The sequence below is a fragment of the Pleurodeles waltl genome, chromosome 9 (assembly GCF_031143425.1).
Source record: "Pleurodeles waltl isolate 20211129_DDA chromosome 9, aPleWal1.hap1.20221129, whole genome shotgun sequence".
NCBI lineage: Eukaryota > Metazoa > Chordata > Amphibia > Caudata > Salamandridae > Pleurodeles > Pleurodeles waltl.
The window spans coordinates 998,834,980-998,858,492 of record NC_090448.1 but is presented as its reverse complement, the minus strand read 5'-3'; the positions used below and the strand labels follow the sequence as shown (position 1 = coordinate 998,858,492).

General features: G+C 45.5%; 1 protein-coding gene across 1 annotated transcript in view; it reads left to right on the top strand.

Moving 5' to 3' along the window:
- KNL1 (kinetochore scaffold 1) overlaps positions 1 to 20,320 on the top strand; it is a 193,388-nt gene extending 173,068 nt beyond the window's left edge. The window contains exons 16-17 of the mRNA XM_069208569.1: positions 12,950 to 13,072; positions 19,767 to 20,320. Of these exons, the coding sequence (XP_069064670.1) occupies positions 12,950 to 13,072; positions 19,767 to 19,881 (238 nt within the window). The 3' untranslated portion in view covers positions 19,882 to 20,320. The remainder of the gene's footprint in view (positions 1 to 12,949; positions 13,073 to 19,766) is intronic.
- The last annotated feature ends 3,193 nt before the right edge of the window (positions 20,321 to 23,513 follow it).

Genomic DNA, 23,513 nt, shown 5'->3' with positions numbered 1-23,513 from the left:
GTACAGTAGCATATTTTCCATTTGTATTTTTGATTTAAAGAGATTGGTTTAGGGATTACCTTTAAGATTTAAGGACCACTTTTTCTATACTTTGGAGAACAATGAGAGTCTCTCTTAATTATGTCAGCTTATCTAAAAGTGCCATATTTAATCACTAGAAGGCAGTCTGATAATTCACAAGTTATTTGTTTTTGTCTTTGTACACTTTGCCAAAAATGGATGATGATTAGTTTCGGACAACAGCTATTTCACAAGATCTTCAAAGAATACAGACATTTCCTCAATCCAGTTATTAGGACTTAAAATTACCTTTTTCAGATTGTGATCATCGTAAGTATCTAGCAATGTAGATATTTGGGAATAGAAACCTCTGACCATGTGGCTGAAGAATCTATTCCCCAGCTAGCACTTTGTGTCGAACTGTGATTTTGATGGTGACAAAGTAGTAATCTTTAAGAAAAGGTTACTGTTGGAAAGTACCCTCTTTTTGGCATGGTTACCCCCAAGTTTTGCCTGCTGTCAGTGTGTTTTGACTGTTTCGACTGGGATCCTGCTAACCAGGACCCCAGCGATTGTGCACTCTGCCTCTAAATTTAGTTGCTTAGGACTGTGCACACCCCACAATTGGCATACTGGTGCCCCATATAAGTGTCTAGTAGATGGTACTTAGGTACCTAGGGCATTGGGGCACCAGGGGTTCCCCATGGGCTGCAGCATGTATTGTGACACCCATGGGAACCCATACAAAATGTGTCTGCAGGCCTGCCATTGAAGCCTGCATGAAAAGGTGCATGCACCCTTTCAGTACAGGTCACTGCACCAGGTCACTGTAAGTCACCCCTTTGGTGGGCCTTCCTAGTCCAGGGTGCAGGTACCTGTGTGTGAGGGTGCCCCTGCATGAGCAGAGGTGCCCCTACGAACTCCAGCTCCCTTACACTGGACTTCATAAGAGCGGGGAAGCCTTTTTACTTGTGTACTGGACACAGGTCACTCACTACCTGTTTCCAGCTACATAATGATAACTCTGAACCTGGGCATGTTTGGCATCAAACATGTCAGAATCATACCTCAATACGTTTGCCAGTATTGGTAGTATGATTCCATGCACTGTGGGGGCTCCTTAGAGGACACCCAACATGGCTCCAACCAGTCTTCTGGGGTTTTCTGGGCAGCCCGTGCTGCTGCCACCCCTCAGACAGGTTTCTGCCCTCCTGCTGCTTGGCCAGCTCAGGCAGAAGAAGGCAGAACAAATGATTTCCTGTGGGAGAGGGAGGTAACACCCTCTACCTTGGAAATAGGTGTTACACGGCTTGAGGGGGGTAGCCTCCCCAAGCCACCGGTACGCTTTCAAGGGCACATTTAGTGCCTTCCTTTCATAAACCAGTGTGCACCAGTCCAGAGAACCCCATTCCCTGCTCTGGCGCAAAACTGGACAAAGGAAAGGGGAGTAAGTACTCCCCTGTCCATCACCACCCTAGGGGTGGTGCCCAGAGCTACTCCAGGTGGCAACTTGATTCTGCCATCTTGAATCCAAGGTGGGCAGAGGCCCCTGGAAGCATCTGAGTAGCCAGATCAGATAGGTGACATCACAGCCCCCTCCTGATAGGTGGTCACCCTGCTAGGTGACCAATCCCCCTTTCTGGGCTATTTAGGGGTTGCCCTCTTGGGTGGGATTCGATGTGCAAGATTCCAGCAGGACTTCTCTGTATTGTTTACTTAATCTTCTGGCCACTTGGATTGCTACTGGACCCTCCAGGAACCGACAGTTTGCAACTACAGCAACAACTCTGCTGTGCAACATTGATTCTCTGGCTCCTTCCAGCAACTGCAACATTTCCCAGGCTATGCATCCTCTGAGGGTGGCGAGACTTCAGCCTGCACAAGAAGCAAGAAGGAATCTCCCTTTGCGTGGAGTCACTCCCCTGCATCCGGAGGCACCAACTGCAACGACAACCGGCTACGTGGATCTTCTCTCCTCCTGCATCACAGGATGCATCACAGCTTGGTCCTCTCTACCAGCCGTCAAGCTTGGGAGATGGTAAGCCCTTGCCTCTCTTTGCAGGACAGTACCCCTGAGCACCGTGACCCTTGCAGCTACTAAGGCTTGTTCATTCCTCCTCCAACAGATCTTCAAGCTCCATGTAGCCCCGCCTCCCAGTACTCCTTCCTGCAAAGCAGTCTCCTGCCTGCTGCTCCAGTGATGTGGGACTCATATTCAGGTGTGCAGAGTAGGCCTCACTGCAACTCCTGTGCCTGCTGCCAGTGGGTTGCCTGTGGGGGCTGCATCCTCTTCTTGTGGCTCTCCCAGCTACTGAGGGTCACCCTGGACTCCCCTCCTTGGTTCAAGCCCCCTGGACCTTGCTTGTCCTCTTCAGCCTTGCAAAACCTTCTTCTCCATCTCTTGCATTTGCCAATGCTTATTGGTTGTTTTCCAGCACCACTGATCGACTGCATCTCGACCACCAACATGGGACATTACTTCTGGGACTCCTTCAGCTCCTGTGCTGCACTGAATACCTTCTTTGTACACTGTTGACCTGGTTGTGATCCACAGAAGGGTGGGTAGTGGCTCCTGCCACAACAAGGCACTCCATCTTGAACTGGACATGGTCCCCTTCCTTTGCAGGTCCTCTTCTGCCAGGATCCACCTTTGGGTCCTCCCAGTCTTGGTTGGGTCTTGCACAATCCTTTTCCAACTTACCTCTTCTCTTCTGGTCTCTTGAGGGCACCCTGGTACTTAACTTTGGGGGTCCTAGTTCCTCCAGCTCCCTTTTCCTGATTCCACATCCTTGTGAGGGGGGACTGCATTTCACATTACACTTTTTTAGTATATGGTTTGATCCTCCCCTGGGGCCCTCATTTGCTATTGCTTTTACCAGTGCCTATTGCTTTCACCAGTGCCTATTGCTTTCTATGCTATTTAATGATTGCTAATGTGTACATAAGTGTTTACTTACATCCAGTGGGGTATTGCCTATACAGTGTTTTAATATTTGTGTTACTATAATAAAGTACCTTTATTTTTGTAACACTGTGTGGTTCTTTCATTAGTGTAAGTCCTGTGTGACTACAGTGGTATTGCATAAGCTCTGCATGTCTCCTAGATAAGTATTGACTGCTCATCCACAGCTACCTCTAGAGAGCCTTGGCTTCCTAGACACTGCCTACACTTCACTAATAGGGAATACCTGGACCTGATTTAAGGTGACAACACCATAGGTGCTCACCAGGCCAGCTTCCTACATTTGCTTTCTAGATGAGCCTTGATACCAGTCCAAACCCTTTAGAATTAATAAATGTATTATTACATTACCCTTACTCATCAAGAGTTGCTTTGCCTTCAATGTCTATCTTCGCTGGTGATCATATTCCTGTGGATTAGCCATTAAAACCTCGTTTCCTCGACAATCACTCAGGTGGAGGCTAAACTTTGGGCTTGTAATTTCGTAATTTAGTATTAAAGTTAGAAGGTGAGCGGCGAAAGCCACTGAATGGGTTGGTTTAGCATGGACATCTCTACTCGGAATATTCATTGCTTGCTCACAAAATACATCCTAATGGTTTTATGGCTTCCTTAATAGGCCAGGTATTGGGAAATATACATTAATTAATATTGAAATTGACAAGCCTCTCCTTTGTTTCCTGGGTACAGTTAAAAAGTTAAAAGCTTCACTAATTAGGCTTGTCTGAGCACAACTTAAAGTCTGAGACTATTAACATTAAACTCCCGTATGAATGACTCTTAGAGCCCTGTTTGGCCCTTACACTGATTGCAGTATATTGATCAATGCCATATGGCTTTGTAAGCCAAGTTTCTGGTAACACAGATTCCATATTGTGATTGGAAGCCAACAGTGCTATAAGCTTTCAGGCATTAAGACATTAAGGACCATTCCAAGACAGTAGGGTATTACCAATTTCCATGGAATAAAGATAAATTGGGTATAGTCTCTTTTCCTCATCCATGTTTAACCTAGGTTTCCCTCTCTCCACTTTGATCCTTTGCATTTTACAAGGAGTCTAAGCTGTAGTCTTCTCAGATTGAGCAAGTGCAGCATAGTAGATCTCAAAAGGCTAAAAACGCAGGACTGTTTGCAGCCTTCTTGAATATGGCTAATGAAGCACACCAACCTTTCCATATTTTCATTTTGTATGGAAAATAGATTTATAATTTACAGCTTTAGGTTCTCGTGGTTTAGGGCTCATGTGTTAAGAGAGGGAAGGGGCATTATTTCTTTGTTTATTGGGACTGATAAAGGCAACGCTCCGGTAACCTGGTCTGTGTAGCTATTTATTTGGGAGGAGGCAGTAATTGCTTTTTGTTTTTAAATTTCTATTGTGTTTATCTGATAGAGACTTCCAGTTGCATATTCCTTACCTTAGAATTTCCCCCAGGTGTCAGTCTAGATCTGGAGACTTTTCTTTGAGCAGTGCCCCTGCGCATTGTCAGGTGGCGTCTGTGGACTCCGCAATAGTCGTAGGCATCGTGGTCGCCGGATTTGATGATGCGGGTCCTATATAGGCCCTACCCAAGTGCATTGACTTCAGTTCTTTTCTTTCTGCGCTGATCCGAAGAGAGTTAGTCCTACATTAACTTTTTGACCGGACTTTCCACTTTTTGTCAAAGCTTTTTTGACTTCTTAGTGCGTCGAGGATGTCGTCTCAAAAGACCGGCTTCAAGTCCTGCGACTCCTACCACCGGATGATGTCTGTGACGGATTCGCACCTCATTTGTCTGGTGTTTGGAGCCTGATCATGACCTGAAGTTGTGGTCAGAGTGCCGGACCACAACCCAAAGGATTTGAGGGAGTGGTCCCTAGAGTTGCTTGCGGCCCGGCACCTGGTTCCGCATTGTTCTGTCTATAGGAAGGTCCAGAGACCGTTCACAGAGCCCTCATCATTCATAGTCTTCCCATTCAAAATTGTCTGGACATTCGGGTAAGCATGAAAAGAAGTTGAAGCACAAGCGTTCTTCAACTTCACCCCATCAGTTGGATGACACAGGAGAAGGAGCATTGCTGCTCTAGGCCTCCATCCTTGGAGCCTACTTATGGGTCGGCTCCCAAGTTTCTAGGAGCCAGAGCTACCCCTGCCCAATTGAAGGAATTCTATGAGGCCATGTGTCTCATCTTTGGACAGGCTGCCCCTGCCAGATCGCCCTGGGGCCCTGCCGGATCACCCTGGGCTCCTGCAGGCTCCCTGGATGGCTCCAAGGGCCATCCAGGGATCTGCTTCTGGATCTGAACCGGCGCTGGTTGCGAGCTTCTTGGACAATGTTTCTGCATCGACTTTCCTGATGCTGCCAGGGCCCACTGGTAGCATCGACCCCAAAGCTCCCTCAGTCAGATCCTGACTCTTGGTCTTATGGGTATGAGTTTGGTTAGAGTATTGAGGGGGTTACTGGAGCCTTTAGAATACCAGCTTGAAGACCCTATGGACTGGGCTTAGGAACTGGGTGAAGCCAGCGGTCTGGACACTTCCCCTGCCGCTGGGATGCTTTCTGCCCCTACTGTGGCTACGGAGGAGGGGGTGTCTTATTCCATGGTGGTCCAAAGAGCGGCCGAGGTTTTGTCCCTAAAGCTGCCTTTGGTGGCTGTCAGGGCTAACCTACTGACTGAGATACTTCAGCCTGGGGCTTTCAAGTCAGAACCCCTTCTGCCCTTTAATGAAGCCCTCACTAATGTCCTGCGAAGGACCTGGACCAACACCAGCACAGGGGCAACTGTAAACAGGACAATAGGTGCCACCCTAGGCCTTCGCCCAAAGACCCCTCGTTCCTGACCCAACACTCTACCCCTCAGAGCTTGGTTATCCAAGCCTGAACATCCCATGGCGCGTTCACTTCCGCACCCCTGGATAGGGAATCCAAGAGGCTGGATCACCTTGGGAAGAAACTGTTTTCTTTCTCCATCCTGGCATTATGGTCTGTGAACACCGTATGCCTGCTGGGCTGTTATACCCATACTGTATGGGACACGGTTTCACAAGGGCTGCCCCAGGTCCAGGAGGAGACCTGGGCCATTCTCTCCCAAGCTGTTACTATCAGGAGAGATGCAGCTAAGTTCACAGATCAGTTACTTCGATGGTGGCCTTGAGGCGCCACGCTGGGTTGAGGACATCTGGCTTTTCAGGGGATGTCCAGTCCACTGTGGACATGTCCTTTGATGGCACCTGTCTCTTCGGAGACCAAGCTAACTGCGCTCAAGTACTTCAAGGAGTCCCAGGCTACAGCCTAGTCCCTAGGCCTTGCATCTGCCCCAGAAGTAGGTTGTGGTTGTTATTCCCGCTACTTCTTGGTGCCCAAAAAGGACAAGGGCCTCCGCCCTATCACAGACCTCCTCTCCCTAAATTTCTTCCTCAAAAAGAAAAAGTTCAAAATGCTCACTCTGGCTGAGGTCCTTTCTGCCCTGGACCCAGGAAACTAGATAGTAGCATTGGACTTGCAGGACATATATTTCCCTATTCCCATCTTGCCTGCTCACAGACATGCTTTTTGTTGGAACAAGATTGTTGCATTGTGTACTGTCAAGTCTCTTGACCCCTCTTTGCCCCTCTTTCGGCTTTCCTCCAATTGCCTCACCAACCCTCCTTGTTTAAATCTCCCATTGTTGGAAGATTACTAAAAGGTCTTACCCATCTGTTTCCTCCTGATCCGTTCATAATGCCCCAAAGGGATTTAAACTTAGTTCTTACTTTTCTGATGTGTACTCCCTTTGAGCCACTTCACAATTGCCTAATTCAGCTTCTTACTTTGAAGATGGCCTTCCTTGTAGCCATCACCTCTGATCGCAGAGTGAGTGAGCTGCAGGCTCTTTCCTCAAAGCCACCTTTCAACTCCATCCACCCTGACAAGGTAGTGCTTCGTACCAAGGCTTTCTTTCTGCATAAAGTGGTGAGGCCCTTTCATGTAGGCCAATCCATCACTTTGCCTGCTTTTTACACGCCCCCACATCCTTCTAAGGAAGAGGAGAGTCCACCGCCTGGACCCAAAAAGAGTGTTGATTGTACAAAACCACTCTTAGTGGGTTATGTGGGTGAGAAGAAAGATCAGGCAGTGCAGAAGAGAACCATCTATAGATGGGTCGTTCTCTGCATTGAAATGTGCTATGCATTGGCTAAAAAGCAACCCCCAGAGGGTTGTGCGCTCACTGTACCAGAGCAACAGCTTCCACTACTGCGTCAGCATGCTGAGTTCTAGTCCTGGGCATCTGTCAGGCACCAACATGGGCGTCCTTGCACATGTTTACCAAACAGAACTGTTTTGATACTCCGGTCCGAAGGGATGGGTACTTTGCCCGTTCGGTCCTGCAGGACTTCCTAGTATGACCTTGTTTTGCAGACCCTCCTCTGGGGATGGTATTGCCTGGGTATCTATTCTAGGGTAAGAAATCTACAACTAGAAGTCTCTATCAGAAGAACAAATTGCTTACCTTTGGTAACAAGTTATCTGTAGAGACATTCTAGTTGCAGATTCCTTACCAACCAACCCATCCTCCCCGCTCTGTGAACTGATTTCTAGGGATGGGGACTTCCCTTTCAGGGCCCTAGTTCTGGCGCACCAGAGTCAGTGTTTTTCATGGCTCTGCGATTCTGGCGTGGAAAGCAGTGAAAAGAAACTAACGTCCGCGCACTGGGGTGTCACCTTTTATATGGCCCGTGACATCCTATCCGGAGACCACGATGCCTACGACAAACACGGAGTCGACTGGCGGCACGCAGGTTTACTGCTTGAAGAAAAATCTCTGGATGACTTGGGGGACATTCTAATGTAAGGAATCTGCAACTAGAATGCCTCTGCCAGATAATTTGTTACTGAAGGTAAGTACCTTGTTCTTATGGTATATTTGTGCTCTTATTGGGATTACTCCCTCTTCCCTCGAGTGCATTTTGGTTGGTAATGTTAAACTGTTTACAATCTACCGCGTTTAACAGAAAATTATAAAAGAAAGCATTGCCTAACATCACTGATCTGATTTTTGCCAGAGAAAGTCCCATTAACTTCCATTCACGTTCCTTATATATCCATTTATTAAGAGGCCATGTCAGAGTTATTTCTCATGCACCAAGGCAATACATCCTGTCTCATTTAGAGGAGATTACAGACTAGTTTAGGTTATTTGGTGAATTTGTTATAATGCACAAACAGGGTCATGTTTGTGCTCAGACCTCAAATCACACAACTCATTTTGTTCTGAGCAGGTCGATTCAATTCTCAGACTTGTCTTTTACAAGAGTCCCTAAGGGATGTCTAATAAAGTATCCTCCTTTCAGTGTGTGCACAGATAACCCCTTTAGGCAACATTGCTTATTCACGGGGGGAAATTTTATGTGAAAATGTATTGTTCGGGTAATTTTTTAACACAAGTGCCATTTCAAGTAGATTGTTTACCTGAGTGGACAGTTCGGGTAATTTGTGAATGCAAAACTAATAAATTCAATTCCAAAAGCAAGCCGCACTTCCTTTAAAATGGACTGCCAACAAACGTTGTATCCTTTGAAGATCTTGCAAAATAGCTGTTGTCTTAAACTAATCATCATTCATGATGGGGCTGCGACTTAGTTACCTTAGGGCATGAGTTATAGTTACTTGAAATAACTCTAACTACAATAGCTGAAATTCTATGGTTTTGTGTTTGTAAATTCAGAACCTAATCCCTAAAACTGCCCTGGAAGTTAGTCAGCAGAGCCATGTATAAACGGCACCTCTGCGCGCTGATGTTACTGCCTATCTTTCAGTCCGGATCTCGTGTTCATCTTCCTTGTTTTTTCTTGACAAGTACAAAACGTTTTGCAGAAATCGAAGGAACAGTGTCCCTATGAAAAATGACAAGCTTCAAATGTTCAGTCACAGAACTGCATGACATATGTCTGTGGTGACTGGGTTTTAGGCATGACTCTTAAATAGTGCAATAGATGTGCCCTAATGCATCCTAGCGCATTCTGGACTGAAAGGCAAACCTCCATCACCAAGCGCTAGAACAGGCTACAGTCTAAGCATAGGTCCCACTTTCATTCCAAGTCACTGTCCCGGTCACAGTCCCTGTCTCAAGGCCACTCCCCAAAACAATCCACTTCCAGCTTGAAGTCTTCTGAGAAAGTCTAAATCGAAGCCTAGACAAGACCATGCAGAGCTCAACCCTATCCTGCCACTCGAAGTCAAGAGAGAAGGTCCACGGCTGTCATGATAAAGATTGTACTACCCTGGTGTCCCCGAACCAATACCGCAGTTGGTCCTGGCGTGCCCCCAAATTTTACAGATTGTCAACCCCACTTTGAAGGCCATGCTGCAGATTTCTGGTGGGATCCTTGCTCTCTGGCACCTCATTGGACCGCATGGACCTGCAAGGGTGTCCAATCAGACTTTAAACAGCAGGTCCATTTCTGATATCTTCTGCCCCGTGGGACCTGCTGTTGAGACCATACCTACTTCGATACAGATGTCTGCCCTGGTGCCATGGTCCATGTCTGCTCCTTATGTACTGGTGCTGGTAAAGACTTCACCTGCACCAATCATTGATCAATCCCAGCGCCAATATCTAACCTTCAACCGACTTCAACCCGATCTAGGCCTATGTACCATAAAAAATAGAAAGCCCAACCGGTGGTTATATAGCAGTTTCCCTAACAAAACAGGAAATACAGAAGGCTATTCCAGGGGCTAGCTTGCATGCAGCATCAGCACTCCAAACTATTACCGCAGCAGCCAATTGAGTCCTTTTAAGGTTGAGGAAACACATATTCTTGTACCACGACCGCTGGTTGCTAGAGGTGGTCTTGCTGCAGTCCAACTTAGACTGCTTTTGGAAGAAGACTATTCACTTTCACTTTCACTTTCACTGAGCCAAAGATCCTCCAGAGTCCCACGCAAAAACTTCAGTTCACTGGGACAATTCGTGACACAGTGACATTCGGGATCTTTCCTCTACTTCAGGAAATCCAGGACATTCAGCATATGATCCAGACGTTTCAGATCTGCCCTCTGTCTTAGTGAGGATGATTCTACGGCTTCTTGGTCTCCTGGCTTGTGTAGGCCATTTGAGAGAGGTGGCGAACTGAGGCCTCTGGTCTCTGACAGAGGGCCAGCTCCATATTAATCTTCTGGAGCTTTTCATGTTCTGTCTGGCTCTGAAAGCCTTCCTGCCGTCTATCAAAGGGTAGCTAGCTACAAATCTCATGGACGACAAAACATCCATGTGGTACTGCAACCAGCAGGGCAATGAGGGGTCCTAGATCCTATTTCATGAGGTTCTATCCCTCTGGAGGTCACTGGACCAACAGAACATCTTCTTTGTTGCCTGGCAGGGTCTCTGAATGCCAGGAAGGCTAACTGAGCTGGTCTCATCTGGCGGACCACGAGCAGCATCTTAATCCTGAGATGGCCTAGAACATCCATGAGCATTGGTTACACCTATTTGCCACCGCTGGACCCACAGCATTGACAATGCTATGCGTTGGAGTTTCCTCTACGACACCTTTTAGGAGAAGTATTCCAGCTGAAATGGAAAGGAGTCCTGTACACATTTCCACTACTAACTTTCCTGCGTCAAGTTCAGGAAGATCAAAACAGACTGGGGCCAAGTCATTTTCATTGCCTCAAACAGGGCCAGGACAGTATGATTCCCAGAGTTCCTGAGGCATAGCATTTGTCAACCTTTCTGCGTTTGCGACCGACTGTCTTTCTTTTGCATCAGTGGGATTTTAACTTTATCTGGACATTTATCCTGTGCAAGCCTTTGATCTTATGCATATATGCTCTTTAAGGCTTGAAAGACAGTCTTCTTCCTTGCCATTATTTCAGCACACCATCTAATTGAACTGCTGGTGCATTATTTTCATCCACCATGTACATTACCTTTTCAGGTAAGCTAGTACTGAAGACTAGGACATCCTTGCTCCCAAATGACTCACTTCTACATTAGCGAATTCTCTCCCAACATTTTTTTTGCACTGCCTCGCCCATCAAAGGAGTGGGAGAAGCTTGACCTGGCAAGCCACCAAATCTCCATTAGCTGGAAAAGCTTGTTGGGCCCTTATTTTTGGAAATGGAATACAGAACTTCGGAAGTGGTCTGAGTCTAAAAACACTGTGCTAAAGGAGGAGGAGAGAAGGGGCTTGCACAGCATACTATAGCACAAGAATGTGATGTAATTGTGGAGGCTTGCCCTTCTTTGGATCATTTTGGGCAGTTGGTGTGTACATAGTAAGAGGCTGACTGACATGGTACCAGCCATGTGCATAGCTTGTTTTCCAGGGCCGAGATATATAGTAGAAGTTCTTCCCACTACAGGAGTTAAACTTCGGTGTGAATGTGTTGGAGGACCACTCCTACAACCCAGAGTCACTGTGATCACTTTGATGATTCCAAAAGCATTTGATAAAATACTTCCACCCGAATGTTTTATGTTAGGATTACACTTCATAAGGCTTGCAGGTAGCAGTAAACACAGCTTTGTGTGCATTGCCCTATATGTGTTGTGTCAGTTACGTTATGTTGTGGCTGAACAACTTTCTGTCCTACACCATAGTGTATCAAGTTTTACAAAGATTAAAAATTGTTTCAACAAAAAAAGAGGCTTCATCGTCTTCACCTTAAGTGGGCCCTGGGTTTATACACAACCAAACAAAGGATCAACTGGTGGATGATTTGTGGGTTTCTCGGAGCAAAGCAAGGGAAGGCAGTGCAGAAGATGCCCTGTTGAGGTTGAAAGTCTTCTATATTAGGATCTGCTATGCACTGTCCAAGAAGCAGCACTCTGAAAATCTACCGGTTCATTCCTCTAGGATCAAGTCCTCTACAACGGTTATGGCAAGACTGGTACCTGTTCTACACCTCTGCCAATCTGTGATGCGGGTGTCTGCACACATTTACAAAACACTATTGCTTTGACAGACAAGTCAGGAGGAGTGGTCACTTCATCTGCTTGGTTTTGCAGGACTTTTTGGCTGAATCCATTCCCCAAGTCATCCACCTTTAGGAGGTACTGATAAGTGTATCTATTGTAAAAGTGAGGAATCTGTGGCTGGAAGTATCCATCAGAAAATCAAGTTATTTTCAGTAGCGCTCTTTCTGGTAGATACTCTTATCTACCTGCAGATTATTTACTGACCTCCGACCTCCCTATATTGTGGAGTGGCTTCTTTGCCATCTGAAAAGGTCCTAAGTTAGAAATCAGCAGACCATATCAGACAATCCGCTTCTGAGGTGGCAGAAGGAGAAAGATTCAAGAAACTGACATCATTTGTCAGTGGAACATATATTTGGCTCTGCTCTCACTTCCAGGTACAGACACACTGCGGAGCCAAACCGCACCACCTACCTAAGCATGGGAGCACTGCTGAAGAATTCAGCGAATCCATTCGTGCACTAAGGGATATTCTAAAGGTGAAAAATATGTGGTTAGATAGAAAAGCCACCAGAAAAAGTGTTACTGAAGGTAAGTAACTTATTCCTCTATGCCTCAGAAAAGAATAACTCCATAACTGGCAATTGCTGCTGAAATGCTGTGCATCAGACTTTAACCATACACAGATTGTGTAATCAATGCCGAAAATAGTATTGTGAACCTTTGGAGCTATGTGACACTTGCATGAACTTGGGTATAGATGTAGTCTGTTTTCCTTGTGTGTCTTGGGTAGCACTTAAAGAAGCAAAAGAACCTGCTAAATAACATTGCAGGAGAGCGTCCGTTCTCTTCCCCATCACCTGGTACTTTTATTCATTCTAGTTGAAGGAAATCAATGGTTACCAACCCATTTTGAATATATATTGCATATTATGTAACAACCATTACTAAATGCTTATCTGACGAAAAATAGTTTGTAGATTGAGTCTTGTAATGCTGTTTATAGATGGTTTTATGTGTAATGCATCAGCCATGTCTATTAGTGTACATGAGAACCTCTGATGACACTGTCTGAATGCAATGTTCTTTTGTCATTTTTTACGTAGGGTCAAGACTCTCTTTTCTAGTTCTGTAGCCTTTGCAAAATTTGAAGTTGTTTTCTGTCTATCAGACAGTTATCCTTCGGCCCCTCTACCTTTCACAGTACTGAAGCTCATAGGAAGGATTGGGTGAGTATTTTGCACCAAGTAATAAGAGATGAGTCTACCTACCACTTGCACCAGATATTCCAGCTCCTGTTAATTGCAACAGATGTAGTAGCGCAGAGTGATTGTTAGCAAATGTAGTTATAACGTTAAACATAAAAGAGAAAACAGTGATACTGTTTTGTTCTTACCAATTTTCAATGTTGTAGGTACACTGACATTTAGTGGTGGGACAACAGACTGCATTTACACCTTTTTGTTTAGACCCTTATAGCCCAGAACCACATATTCATGTGTGTCATAGTTCACACATCACCTTCCATGCATATGCGTGAGCCCTTACCAGTTCCCTTTTATGATCTAGACAATTTGATCTTAATATGCTTCATTTACACTAAACTACTTCTAAAGGAAGAGCCTTGTGTAAAGTCGGAGTCCTTGTTTTCTTCAAGTATGTCTTTATTAAGTTATAACAACATAAGTGGCTTGCCGAGTGTCCGCTGCGTGTCTCAATCCTCCCAGTCTCTCCAGCCCTACCACAACAAACTTGGAACAAAGAATGTCGGGGTTGGAACGATGGAGACACGCAAAGAAAAACAACCTTGTGCAAGTATATACAATACAAAGTAATACAATAACTCCTAACTAAACACTACATCTTGCCCTGTCCCCTTTGGCTCTTTCAATCATATTGCATAGTTTTTGCTGTTTTTTTGGTCTTGTTTGCCGAGGTTGAAACAATGTTCTTGGGTGGCCATGCAACACAGGCCTGTGCCCTTTGATCAAGACTTTCTCAGCAAGGGCCCTAGTCTGGAAAGTCGTATAGTACAGATTTCGACCAGTAAGGTGAATCCTAACTCATTTGCACCAATCCACCAGATAATCCAAAAAGATTGACACCTTTGGCAAGCCAATGTTTTTTCCTGTCAGGCTGGAGCTGTGGTCAAACACAGCCTGTCTGTTAACCTGCTATAAACATGCCATTTGGGACAAGGCCAGAAAGATGTTGCTGGTGATAACATAATCTTTTAGCCCCTTCTTGACTCAGAAGATTCTTGATGGGCATTATGCTTAAAAATTAGTCATCTGTGCAGGCTTAGACTGCGTGGATGACCTAGATAGTGTTTTTATTCTGCTAACATATCTTGATGAGGTTGAGCGGATTTTAGGACGATGTTCAGGCATCTCTGATGGACATGTCTTTTGATGCTTCTCAGATTTTTGGAAAGGATATGCTACAATGGTTTGAAGATAAAAAAGGTCTCTGTGCGTTCCTTGGGACTGTTGACTCCTGCAAAACAAGTCCGTTTTCACTTACATAAATGTAGAGGCTACACCAAGCAGTTAGCCTATAGGCAACGACTACCTTCATAGCCATTGTTGCAGGAGACCGTCAAGTCCTTTTGGGGCTGCAGACATGGCAGCAGGGGCACTAGACCTCCAACTCCTCTTAGTCTGCACAACAGCCACAAGGCTGCCTTAGTTTACCTCAGTGGCTCACACCCAACCAGTGAGAGGAAAGCTTCAGCATTTCCTCTTACGATAGTAATAGATCATATCCAACATGAGCCTTAAAAATTGTCCAAAATGCTACACCCTTCCTTTCATTTCCTACCCAACCCACTTTCTCCCCCACCTGAACAAATTTAGGGAAGCTTCTATCCATTCTCCTGAAGGAGGTACATGTCCTACTTTCCACAGGTTTCCCTGAACGGGCACTAGATTCGGAGAGCGGCAAGGGTTTTTAGTCACGCTACCACCTTGTCCTGAAATAGAGGACCTTCGACCCCTGAATATCTTTATATGGAAGGACAAATTCAGAATGCTTACGTTGGCACAGGTCCTAATTGCTCTCTATTTGGGAGACCCGATAGCGTCCTTGTGCTTGTCGGATACATATTTTCATACACCCATCCTGCAGTTCTGTAGGCACTACCTTACTTAGATTTAAGGTGGGCCAGGAACATTTTCAATTTGCCATGCACCCTTTCTCTTCATTCTCCAACCCCCCATATCCCCCCCCCCCCAAGGGTTCATTAAAGGGATGACAGTAGTCACTGCCCACCCATTGAGGTTTTGAGTACCTGTATTCCTGTACCTCAACAACTGACCCTTTTAAGTAGGGTTGCCACAGTCAATTATAGACATTTTTTAGTTTGAGCTGGTGGAGCCCATTCGCCCTCGTTTTTGGGGACTGGCACTCATTTCTCCCTTTCAGACATTTCCAGCGAGCAAGAGGGGGAAAAATACACAAAGGGTAAAGAAGGAAGAAGAGAAGGGGTGAAAAATTACACAAAGGGAGAAAGCAGGAATCCACAAGAGTGAGATAAAGGGGCAAGGGTTGTCGGGAAGTGGATTAAAGAGGCAAGACGTGAATTCAAGACTTAGCAGCCTTGGTATTCAGCACTGGCCGCAAGCTTCTCAGCTGAGCTTTGGGCGCTCATTCTATTACAAATTAAGCACAGGTCATAGACCATTTCTGGACAAAAGTGGAACTCTTAACCTCTATGGATTCACCATAAAAGCGTCCATGTTCTACCTAAGCCCAAGTTCTACGTGATACCCTCACAAAGGATGCAATTCACTTGGGTGTTTTTCAAGACTTGTTACTCCTTACTCCATCGCAGCTAGCCCTGGACATTCGAGCTGTGATCCTGATATTTCAGGTTCAGGCCTGGATCTCTGTAAGGATGGTTCTGAGGCTTCTTGACATCTTTGCCTTGTAATCAGCAATAACAGTTTGGACATGCAGGCACTACAATGAAACCTGAAATCCCAATGAAGCAAGCATCAAAGACGGCTTTCCGACTCCATCCAAGTCTCGAAGGAGGAAGCCCAAGTTCTGCCGTGGTTTCAGACTGTTGACAAATTGATTCATAGCAGACCGCTCTTCCTCCCTAACCCAAAAGGGACAGTGGTGACTGATGTGTTGCTACTGGGTTGTTGGAGAGCAGGGGAGGGTCGCCTAAAGGAGGTGGAGAATAGAGGCTTCCGCTCTCCAGCAAAGAGCCAGCTCCAAATCCAGTCTTCTGGAACTGTGGACCGTGAAGGTTGTCCGGTCACCCATCAAGGGGAGGCTAGTGCGACACACGTGATACAGCGCTATATATCGACTATTCTTTATTAGAATCCGTGCTATGCTGCATGCGCGTTACCCTTGCTTCCCAGAAATGCCTGCGGCGTGCTGAGCGCTGGAGCTTATGTATCGGGTGCAGTCCCTGTATGTATGTATGTATGCATGCAGCTCGAAGCGGGTGGGACGGAGGCTATAGCCAAGGCCCATTGGGAGGTGGACTTGGGTGAGCCCATTTCAGATGACGAGTGCCGAAGCTATCGCATGCACATGCGGGTGTTGTCCCCCAATTACAGACTGCGCCTAATTCACTTACATTTTCTGCATCTATTATATTATACGCCTCTTCGGCTGAAGAAAATGGGCCTCCGGAATGAGGCGTATTGTGAGAAATGTATGATCCCTGATGCAGACTTCGTGCCGCTAGCATGGAGCTGCCCATTGCTGTGCGCGTACTGGTCAGAGGTGCTGTGGGCGATTGAGGAGATGACTGAGACCAAGCTACCGCAGACCCCCCAGGCTCGCCCTCTTGGGGGACTCCCTGCTGCACACAGGAGAATGATCGGACTGTTGCTACTGCTGGCTAAGCCTAGGGTGGCGATGTGTGTGGGGGGGAGAGGACTCCCCGTTGCTTGGAACAGTTGAAGGATGATGCTTCGTACCGTCAGGACCAATTAATGATTTACTGGGACCTGATGCTGGAGGGATCTCGGCTGCATAATATATGGGCACCTCTGCACTCCTTTTTAGAGACCTATTTGCCAACATCTTCCCGCCCTTAGCGCCCTCGGACTTGCGCAATGGCTTTGCCCACCTGCTGCATTACTTCATTGCTGATTTCCTATGTATGGCTGATCTGATGGCTACATGTTCCCTATCTTCTCTCACCTCTTCCACTCTATCGTCTTCCTCTCTTCTCTCTCTGTCTCTATTCCTTGCTGCTTTGTACTCCGTGATGTGGAGGTTGTTTCATTTCTACGTCGGAGGGGGGGGTCACACTGTTGTGTTTCAGATTATAACGGCAATTTACAGCGTTGATTGCCTCTTCAGTGCGCAGGAAGCTGTTGGCTGTAAGAATTTCATGCTATTTACTTTACTATTTGGGCATGATTCATGTTTATGACTTCCCAGATGTGTTTGTTTGATGTTGCTCTTTATAAATTCCATTATAAAGATAAAAAAAGGGGAGGCTAGTGCAGGTTATTACAAGCACTACCACCACCACCATGTGGTGTTGCAGAAAGCAGGGTGGAATGAGTTCATGTGCCCTATGTCAGGAGACTGTGAATCACAAGGTTACTGGCGAAGGAGAACCTTCTAGTCACCAAACACCTGGTGGGGTACCTGTAAGCCAGAGTGTACAAACTGAGCAGATGTTGCCTGGCAGATCACAGGTGACATCTACATTCCAAGGTGACACAGGGTGCTGTCAATCATTGGAGGACAGACTGGCTGGATCTGTTCGCCACCTTTGAGAATAGGCAATGTTAGTGGTTTCGTGTGTTGGAATTTCTGAGAGAGCAACTGCTAGAAGTCTCATCAGGCTAAGATGGACCAAAAGGACTGGTTAACACCTTTAAGCTACTACCTCTCCTGCCCTGAGTTCTGAAGATGATCAAGAACAACTAGGCCCAATCCCAGTTGCCCCAGACTTGGCCAAGAGTGTGGGATACCTGGAACTCCTGAGCATGAGCATCTGTCCTCCGATCAGCCTTCCAGTTCAGTATGAACTCCTGTTTCAACAGCAAGACAGGGTCCTTCATCCTTAACTCTGCATTTTGCATGTCCATGAATAGAGATTATAGGGCTACAATTTACTATGTTTAACTTGTTTTCTGAGGTTGTAGGAGTCCTCCTCACTGCAAGATGCCTGTCCACAAAATCCATCTATATTCAGATAAAGTTCATAACCTCGTGCGTAGCCCTGGAAAATGACATCTTACAAGCAAAGCTGTCTGACTTATTTTTGTTTTTTTGGTCTTTACCCATCAATGCCTTGCAGTGGACACTGTAAAAGGTTATTTGTCAACCTTTTTGGCCTTTCTATGTTTTTTGGACCAACCATCTTTGCTTAAATCATCAGCTGTGATGTGGTTTATAAAAGTCTTAACACACCTGTCCCTACATTTTCATGTCATTCTATATGTGCACACTTTTTGAGCCTGTGCATAGTTGCTTGCTGTATTCTAGACTATGAAAACTGTCTTCCTCTATGTTTGGCAGCTCATCGGATAAGCAAACTGCATGCACTTTCAGTGCAATCACCCTTCAACACCTTTTTCCTAGTCAAACTGGTGCAGAGAACTTAGGCGGCCTTTTTGCCTAAGGTTGTGACATACTTTCATGCTAGGCAGAGGGTCACTTTACAGCATTATTTGCTCCCACTCAAAAACAGCAGCAGAGGCTTTATTGGTTGAACTCTAAAAAAGGCTTTGAGTGTTAATATTGACCATATCGAGGCCCATCAAGTGGATGATCTGCTCTTTTGTGGGGTTTTCTGGAGATGAGAAATGAGGGCTAGTCTGAAGAGACCTGTTGAAGTTGATCCCTACACACTGGCCAAGAATCAGCCCCAAGGGTCGGAGAGCCCTTTCCATCTGGGCCAAGACCACTTTTACTGCATTGGAATTAGGGGTGCATGACCTTGATCTCTAGCAGGCTGCAACATGGGGGTCAGTACTCAGATATGCAAAGCACTATTTTTCTGTCAGCCAGGTCTGGCCATGAGGACCATTTTGTCCACTCTTTCCTACAGTGCTTTTTTGGTTTGCATCCACTCCAGCCTTGAGAGGGGCTGCTTTGGTATAATTTCTAAAGTGAGGAATCTGCAGTTAGAAATATCCAACAGAACAAGTTAAAGTTACTTACTTACCTTCAGTAATGCTGTTTCTGGCGGACACTGTAACTGCAGGTTCTTCACTATTCTCCCATCTCATTGTTCTGTGGAGTGGCCTATATTTAACAGCTAATAGGATCTTAAGTCAGAGTTCAGCACACTGTAACCGGCGGTTGTTTTTATACTCCACTTCTCAGAAAGGGAAAAGACAAAAAACTGACATCTGCATGGAGGAGTGGCACTTACATTGGGCTTCGCTCTCGCTTTCGGGGTGGTACGGCATCAGAATGGAGCCTCATGACGCCACATGCTGGCATGTGGGAGCATTATTGTAAAAAGATCCATGCTGGCACTGGGGGATATTGTAAAGATGTGAAATTTACTGTTTAAGTATTCGGCAAAAAGAGTGTTACTGAAGGAAAGTAACTCGTGCCTTCAGATTGGATGTCTTGTAACCTTCCACACCTCCATATCTGAGAACTTCTTTTTCTTTTGCTTTCAGCTTTCCATGGGAGTGCACTTGTTGTCTTAGTCTGTCAGTGTGTGCTGTTTCCCCTCTCACATCTTGCCACCCCTTAGCATCCCTCATCTTGTGTTTTCTTTATTTTTATTGCGGTTCTGGCATGGGAATGGAAACATTCAATACAAAACAAGAGAAGTATATCATAAAGGTAACGTCACCGAATGAGCTGGCGCCAGCTATAGAGGTGAAATGTGTGTGGGTGTGTAAGTGAAGACGGTCTCTCCATTTTATTATGTGTGCCTAAGCGCATTCCTTAACTTGGCCTGTACCTCTCTGTCCTTTCTAGCCAAGAAGAAATATCTACCGTTCTATCACATGTGCCACAAGGTACCAACTACATCAGAAGAGCTGTTCAGCAAATTCATCGAAATCTCCTCCAGGAACCATCTCTGCTTCATTAGGACATCTGGCACCCTGAAGTGAAAAATTATGGTTTCTTGTTATTTGTCTTCCGTTTGTCAGCCAACAACCTACTTCTGGCGCCTTGATCATCTTTCTTGCCGTGACTCAGTTGATGAGTGCGACCCAGGTCATCATCGGTGATTAGTAATGAGTGGAGCTTGGTTATTAGTCCTTGATGACTGATGGCTTGATGAAAACAGTCTATCTGACAACGTTCTGTATATATTTTATTGTTATTCAAGTTTACATGTCCTTTTCCTTAAACTAATGTTCTTGTGTCTGTGACACTGCTTTGTGATGAAGTGATACAAAAGCAAATGTACAGTTTTTCTCTTTGGTTGTACGATATCACTCAATTTTTCATTCGCTTCTCAGCAATTGAGTACTTTTGCTTATGTGCAATAAAAATATGTATTTATGAATAAACTATTTTCTTTATCTGCTAGCTTGTGACTTCATTTCTACGAGCACATTGCTTTGTTGGGTCCATTCGCTCGAAGGGTATTTTATAATCCACATTTCATACTTTAAGCATTTGGAGTGTATAGAGGGGTGTCCCGTGCATGTTTGTCAAGATGGTGTCAGTCCGATCAACCCCTTGGTGCAATAGTTTGTCAGATGTAACCGCTCTAAATAGAGCCGACGGGACCTCGGTCAAGCATTAAATAACGTTACAAGTTCTGTGATCCCTCTTTGTTGAAAACCTTCACATGCTTCTTCAGTAAGGTGACATTCAGAGGAATACTTTAGGTTGAAATCATTTGATATTTCCTGTAAACGGAAATTAAGCATTAAACTAAAAGGCTCTATGAAGTGAAGCATCGAGTGGGGGAATGGATAGTAGTGATGAACAGAAAAGTGCTAAATAGAGAAACTGGCACTTCTTTTGCTGTTAAAAATATTGAATTCACGAATTTTCAGTTTCTGTAGGCTACAGTGACATGTTTGGAACTATATCCAAAACAGGTATTTGTATGCGGCTGTCATGGGGATGCTGCTGTGGACAAACTCAAACTACAATAAGCAAAGCTCAAAAACAGTGTGTCTCGCATATGCCATTTTAGGAGTAGGATTCAAGAAAAATGTGTTTCCATTAATTCCTCAACCCGAATAGCTATAGCAAAGTAATACAATAAATGCTTTTGGAAATAGGTTATAAAGTCTTGCTTTTTCCTAAGAATGTGTTGTAATAAAAACATTTTCCTTGGATAAAGAACCATAACGGAAACACTGATCTGAATCACAAGACTTCTGTTGACCTGTAACTTGTACGATGTTACATAAACCAGATTCTTCATTCTAATGTCTGTTCTTCAGTTTTAAGAAAGTGCTCTCTTGTGACAGTTTCTCTGTTTCAAGGGGATAGTTGTCAAACTATTTCTCACTCTTTTCCTATCTATTGCACTGTAACAAATTATTTTCCATGTACACATTTAGGTTAGAAATGCAGGGTAGGATTACTGCAAGCCTGTAAGCTGAACAAGGAAATCTTGGACCTGCACCTCAAAAATGTTCATCCTAGGCCTGCGGACACACTGGTGGTGGTGGTGGGGTGTGTGTGGGTGTATACTTCAGTTGTTCTGAATTACACTGGAGCACTGTCTAAAGGACCATGTGCAGGAAATCCTAACTCCATTCTGCCTTTGAATCTTCTTCTATGCCCAGCCCTTCATGCTACAGGGCCATAGTTGAGGTGTGGTGATGGATGAGTAGCCATGCTGGTCACTGAGGATGACCAAGGCATGACTAGCCTAATCTGGTCACCAAGCCATAACCAGACCTTGCTGGTCATTGAGAATGTCCCAGGGCCTTATATATACTGCCCTCAGGATCATGAACGTATATCTATATATGCTCTAGCAATAGTGGTTTGTCCTCTGACCTTCCAACAGGGGTACATGACAAAGTATTCCGCGCCCCCCAGCTTTTGATGGGAAGAAAGTGTTCATTCCCTTCTTTGCTGTGGTCCTGTGGCAGTGTAAGATTGATATTTTTTCATAAACAATTTTATTGTTTTTGATACAGTAGAAACACTCCGTGTTGTCAGATTGGAGGTGCAAACAGAATACAACACAGGGCAGACTTGTAAGGTACATTAAGGTGACTGCATGAGTAGGAGGCATAATAACAAGAAATATTACATCTGAAGATTCTGCTCCAGTCGCCCCACCATTTTCCCCCATATTCATTCATGTTTGAGGAGCTTCCTCTGGCTTCAAACACAGATTTCTCTTGCTGTGCACACCAGTCCATCCCACGCCACAGCTGCGACATCATAGGAGAAACAGGGTTTTTCCATCGGGCCACAATGTCTCTTTTAGCCACCATCGTAGCCATCCCCAGAAATGCCCAGTCACTCCAGGACCCCCAGCTACAGCTTCCGTGGCGAGAGGTGCACCTCCCAGCTCAGCACTTGTCTTTCCACCACGGCAACCCAATAGCTCTGAAACACCGGGCACAACCACAAATATGACCATATGATAAGTCTGCAGGGGCGTGCAAACATGAGAGACAGACTGGATCGGGAAGAAGGCTCTCTCGGTGTACAGTACGAAGTGAGTGAGGCGCAGTAGAGATAGTCGGTCTGGACCAGACGTAACCTGGAAGAAATAGTTATGACTTGAGGAGCCATCAGAGCATCATGCCAGTCCTCATCGTCTAGGGGGCTCAACCATCCCTCCTAGCATGTCTTTAGGTGATTCAGTGTGCCAGGGACATTGATGACGAGAGTCCAATAAATCTGGGAAATACCTCTGTTGCTCAGTGTGCCCACAAGAAGTTTAGCTTCCAGAGGGCTGAATTTGAGGAGAGGGGTGTCTTGCTGTATATGGGTGTTGAGCGCCTGCTGTAGCTGCAGGTACTGTGAAATTGTGAGGAGGAGAGTGTGTAGGTATCTTGGAGCACATGTGCCCCAGACCACACGTTACTCAGTTGTGTTATACCTATGATATCCCATACCACAAAGCCCTCCAGTGCCACCACCTCACGTAGCAATGTACAGTGCCATGGGGGAGTCTGGAGTGTGGGTTTGTCATCTCATTTATTATTACAGAGCGCAGCTTTCAAGGCAAGGAAAACCACCCGGTCACCTCAGGGATAGTGGAAGAGATTGGGGAGCCATATAGCTTGGCCGTAATCCGGGGGAACCTAGTGGCAGGGTCAGACAGTCCCCCACTGCACCAGTCATTGACCACCAAAAGCTGTGAAGCTAGATAGTATGTTTAGCCACCCACCCCCCTGTCGTAAGGTGCGCATTGACGGTAATTAAGCACCAGTTGTGCCTAAAAAAATTTGCTAGCGTGTCAAGTTCCCGGAATAATCAGTGGGACAGTAATAGCAGAAGATTTTAGAGGAACCTCGGCAGCACCATCATTTTGTAGAGTGAGATCCTGCCCATCATATTCAGTTGGAGGGATTGCCCTTACTTAAGGCCTTCTTTGGCTCTGTGTCTGAGGAACCAAATGAGTTTGGGATGGAACGCAAAACATATACCCAAATAACGAAAGCTCAGTCAGCTAATGGGTATGTCAGTTAGCCAAGCCTCACAGTCTGATTCGGGGACAGGGACAATAAGACTATTTCGCCAGGTTGAATTTTAGGACTGAGGCTTACCCAAAGAGTTTGAGGATCC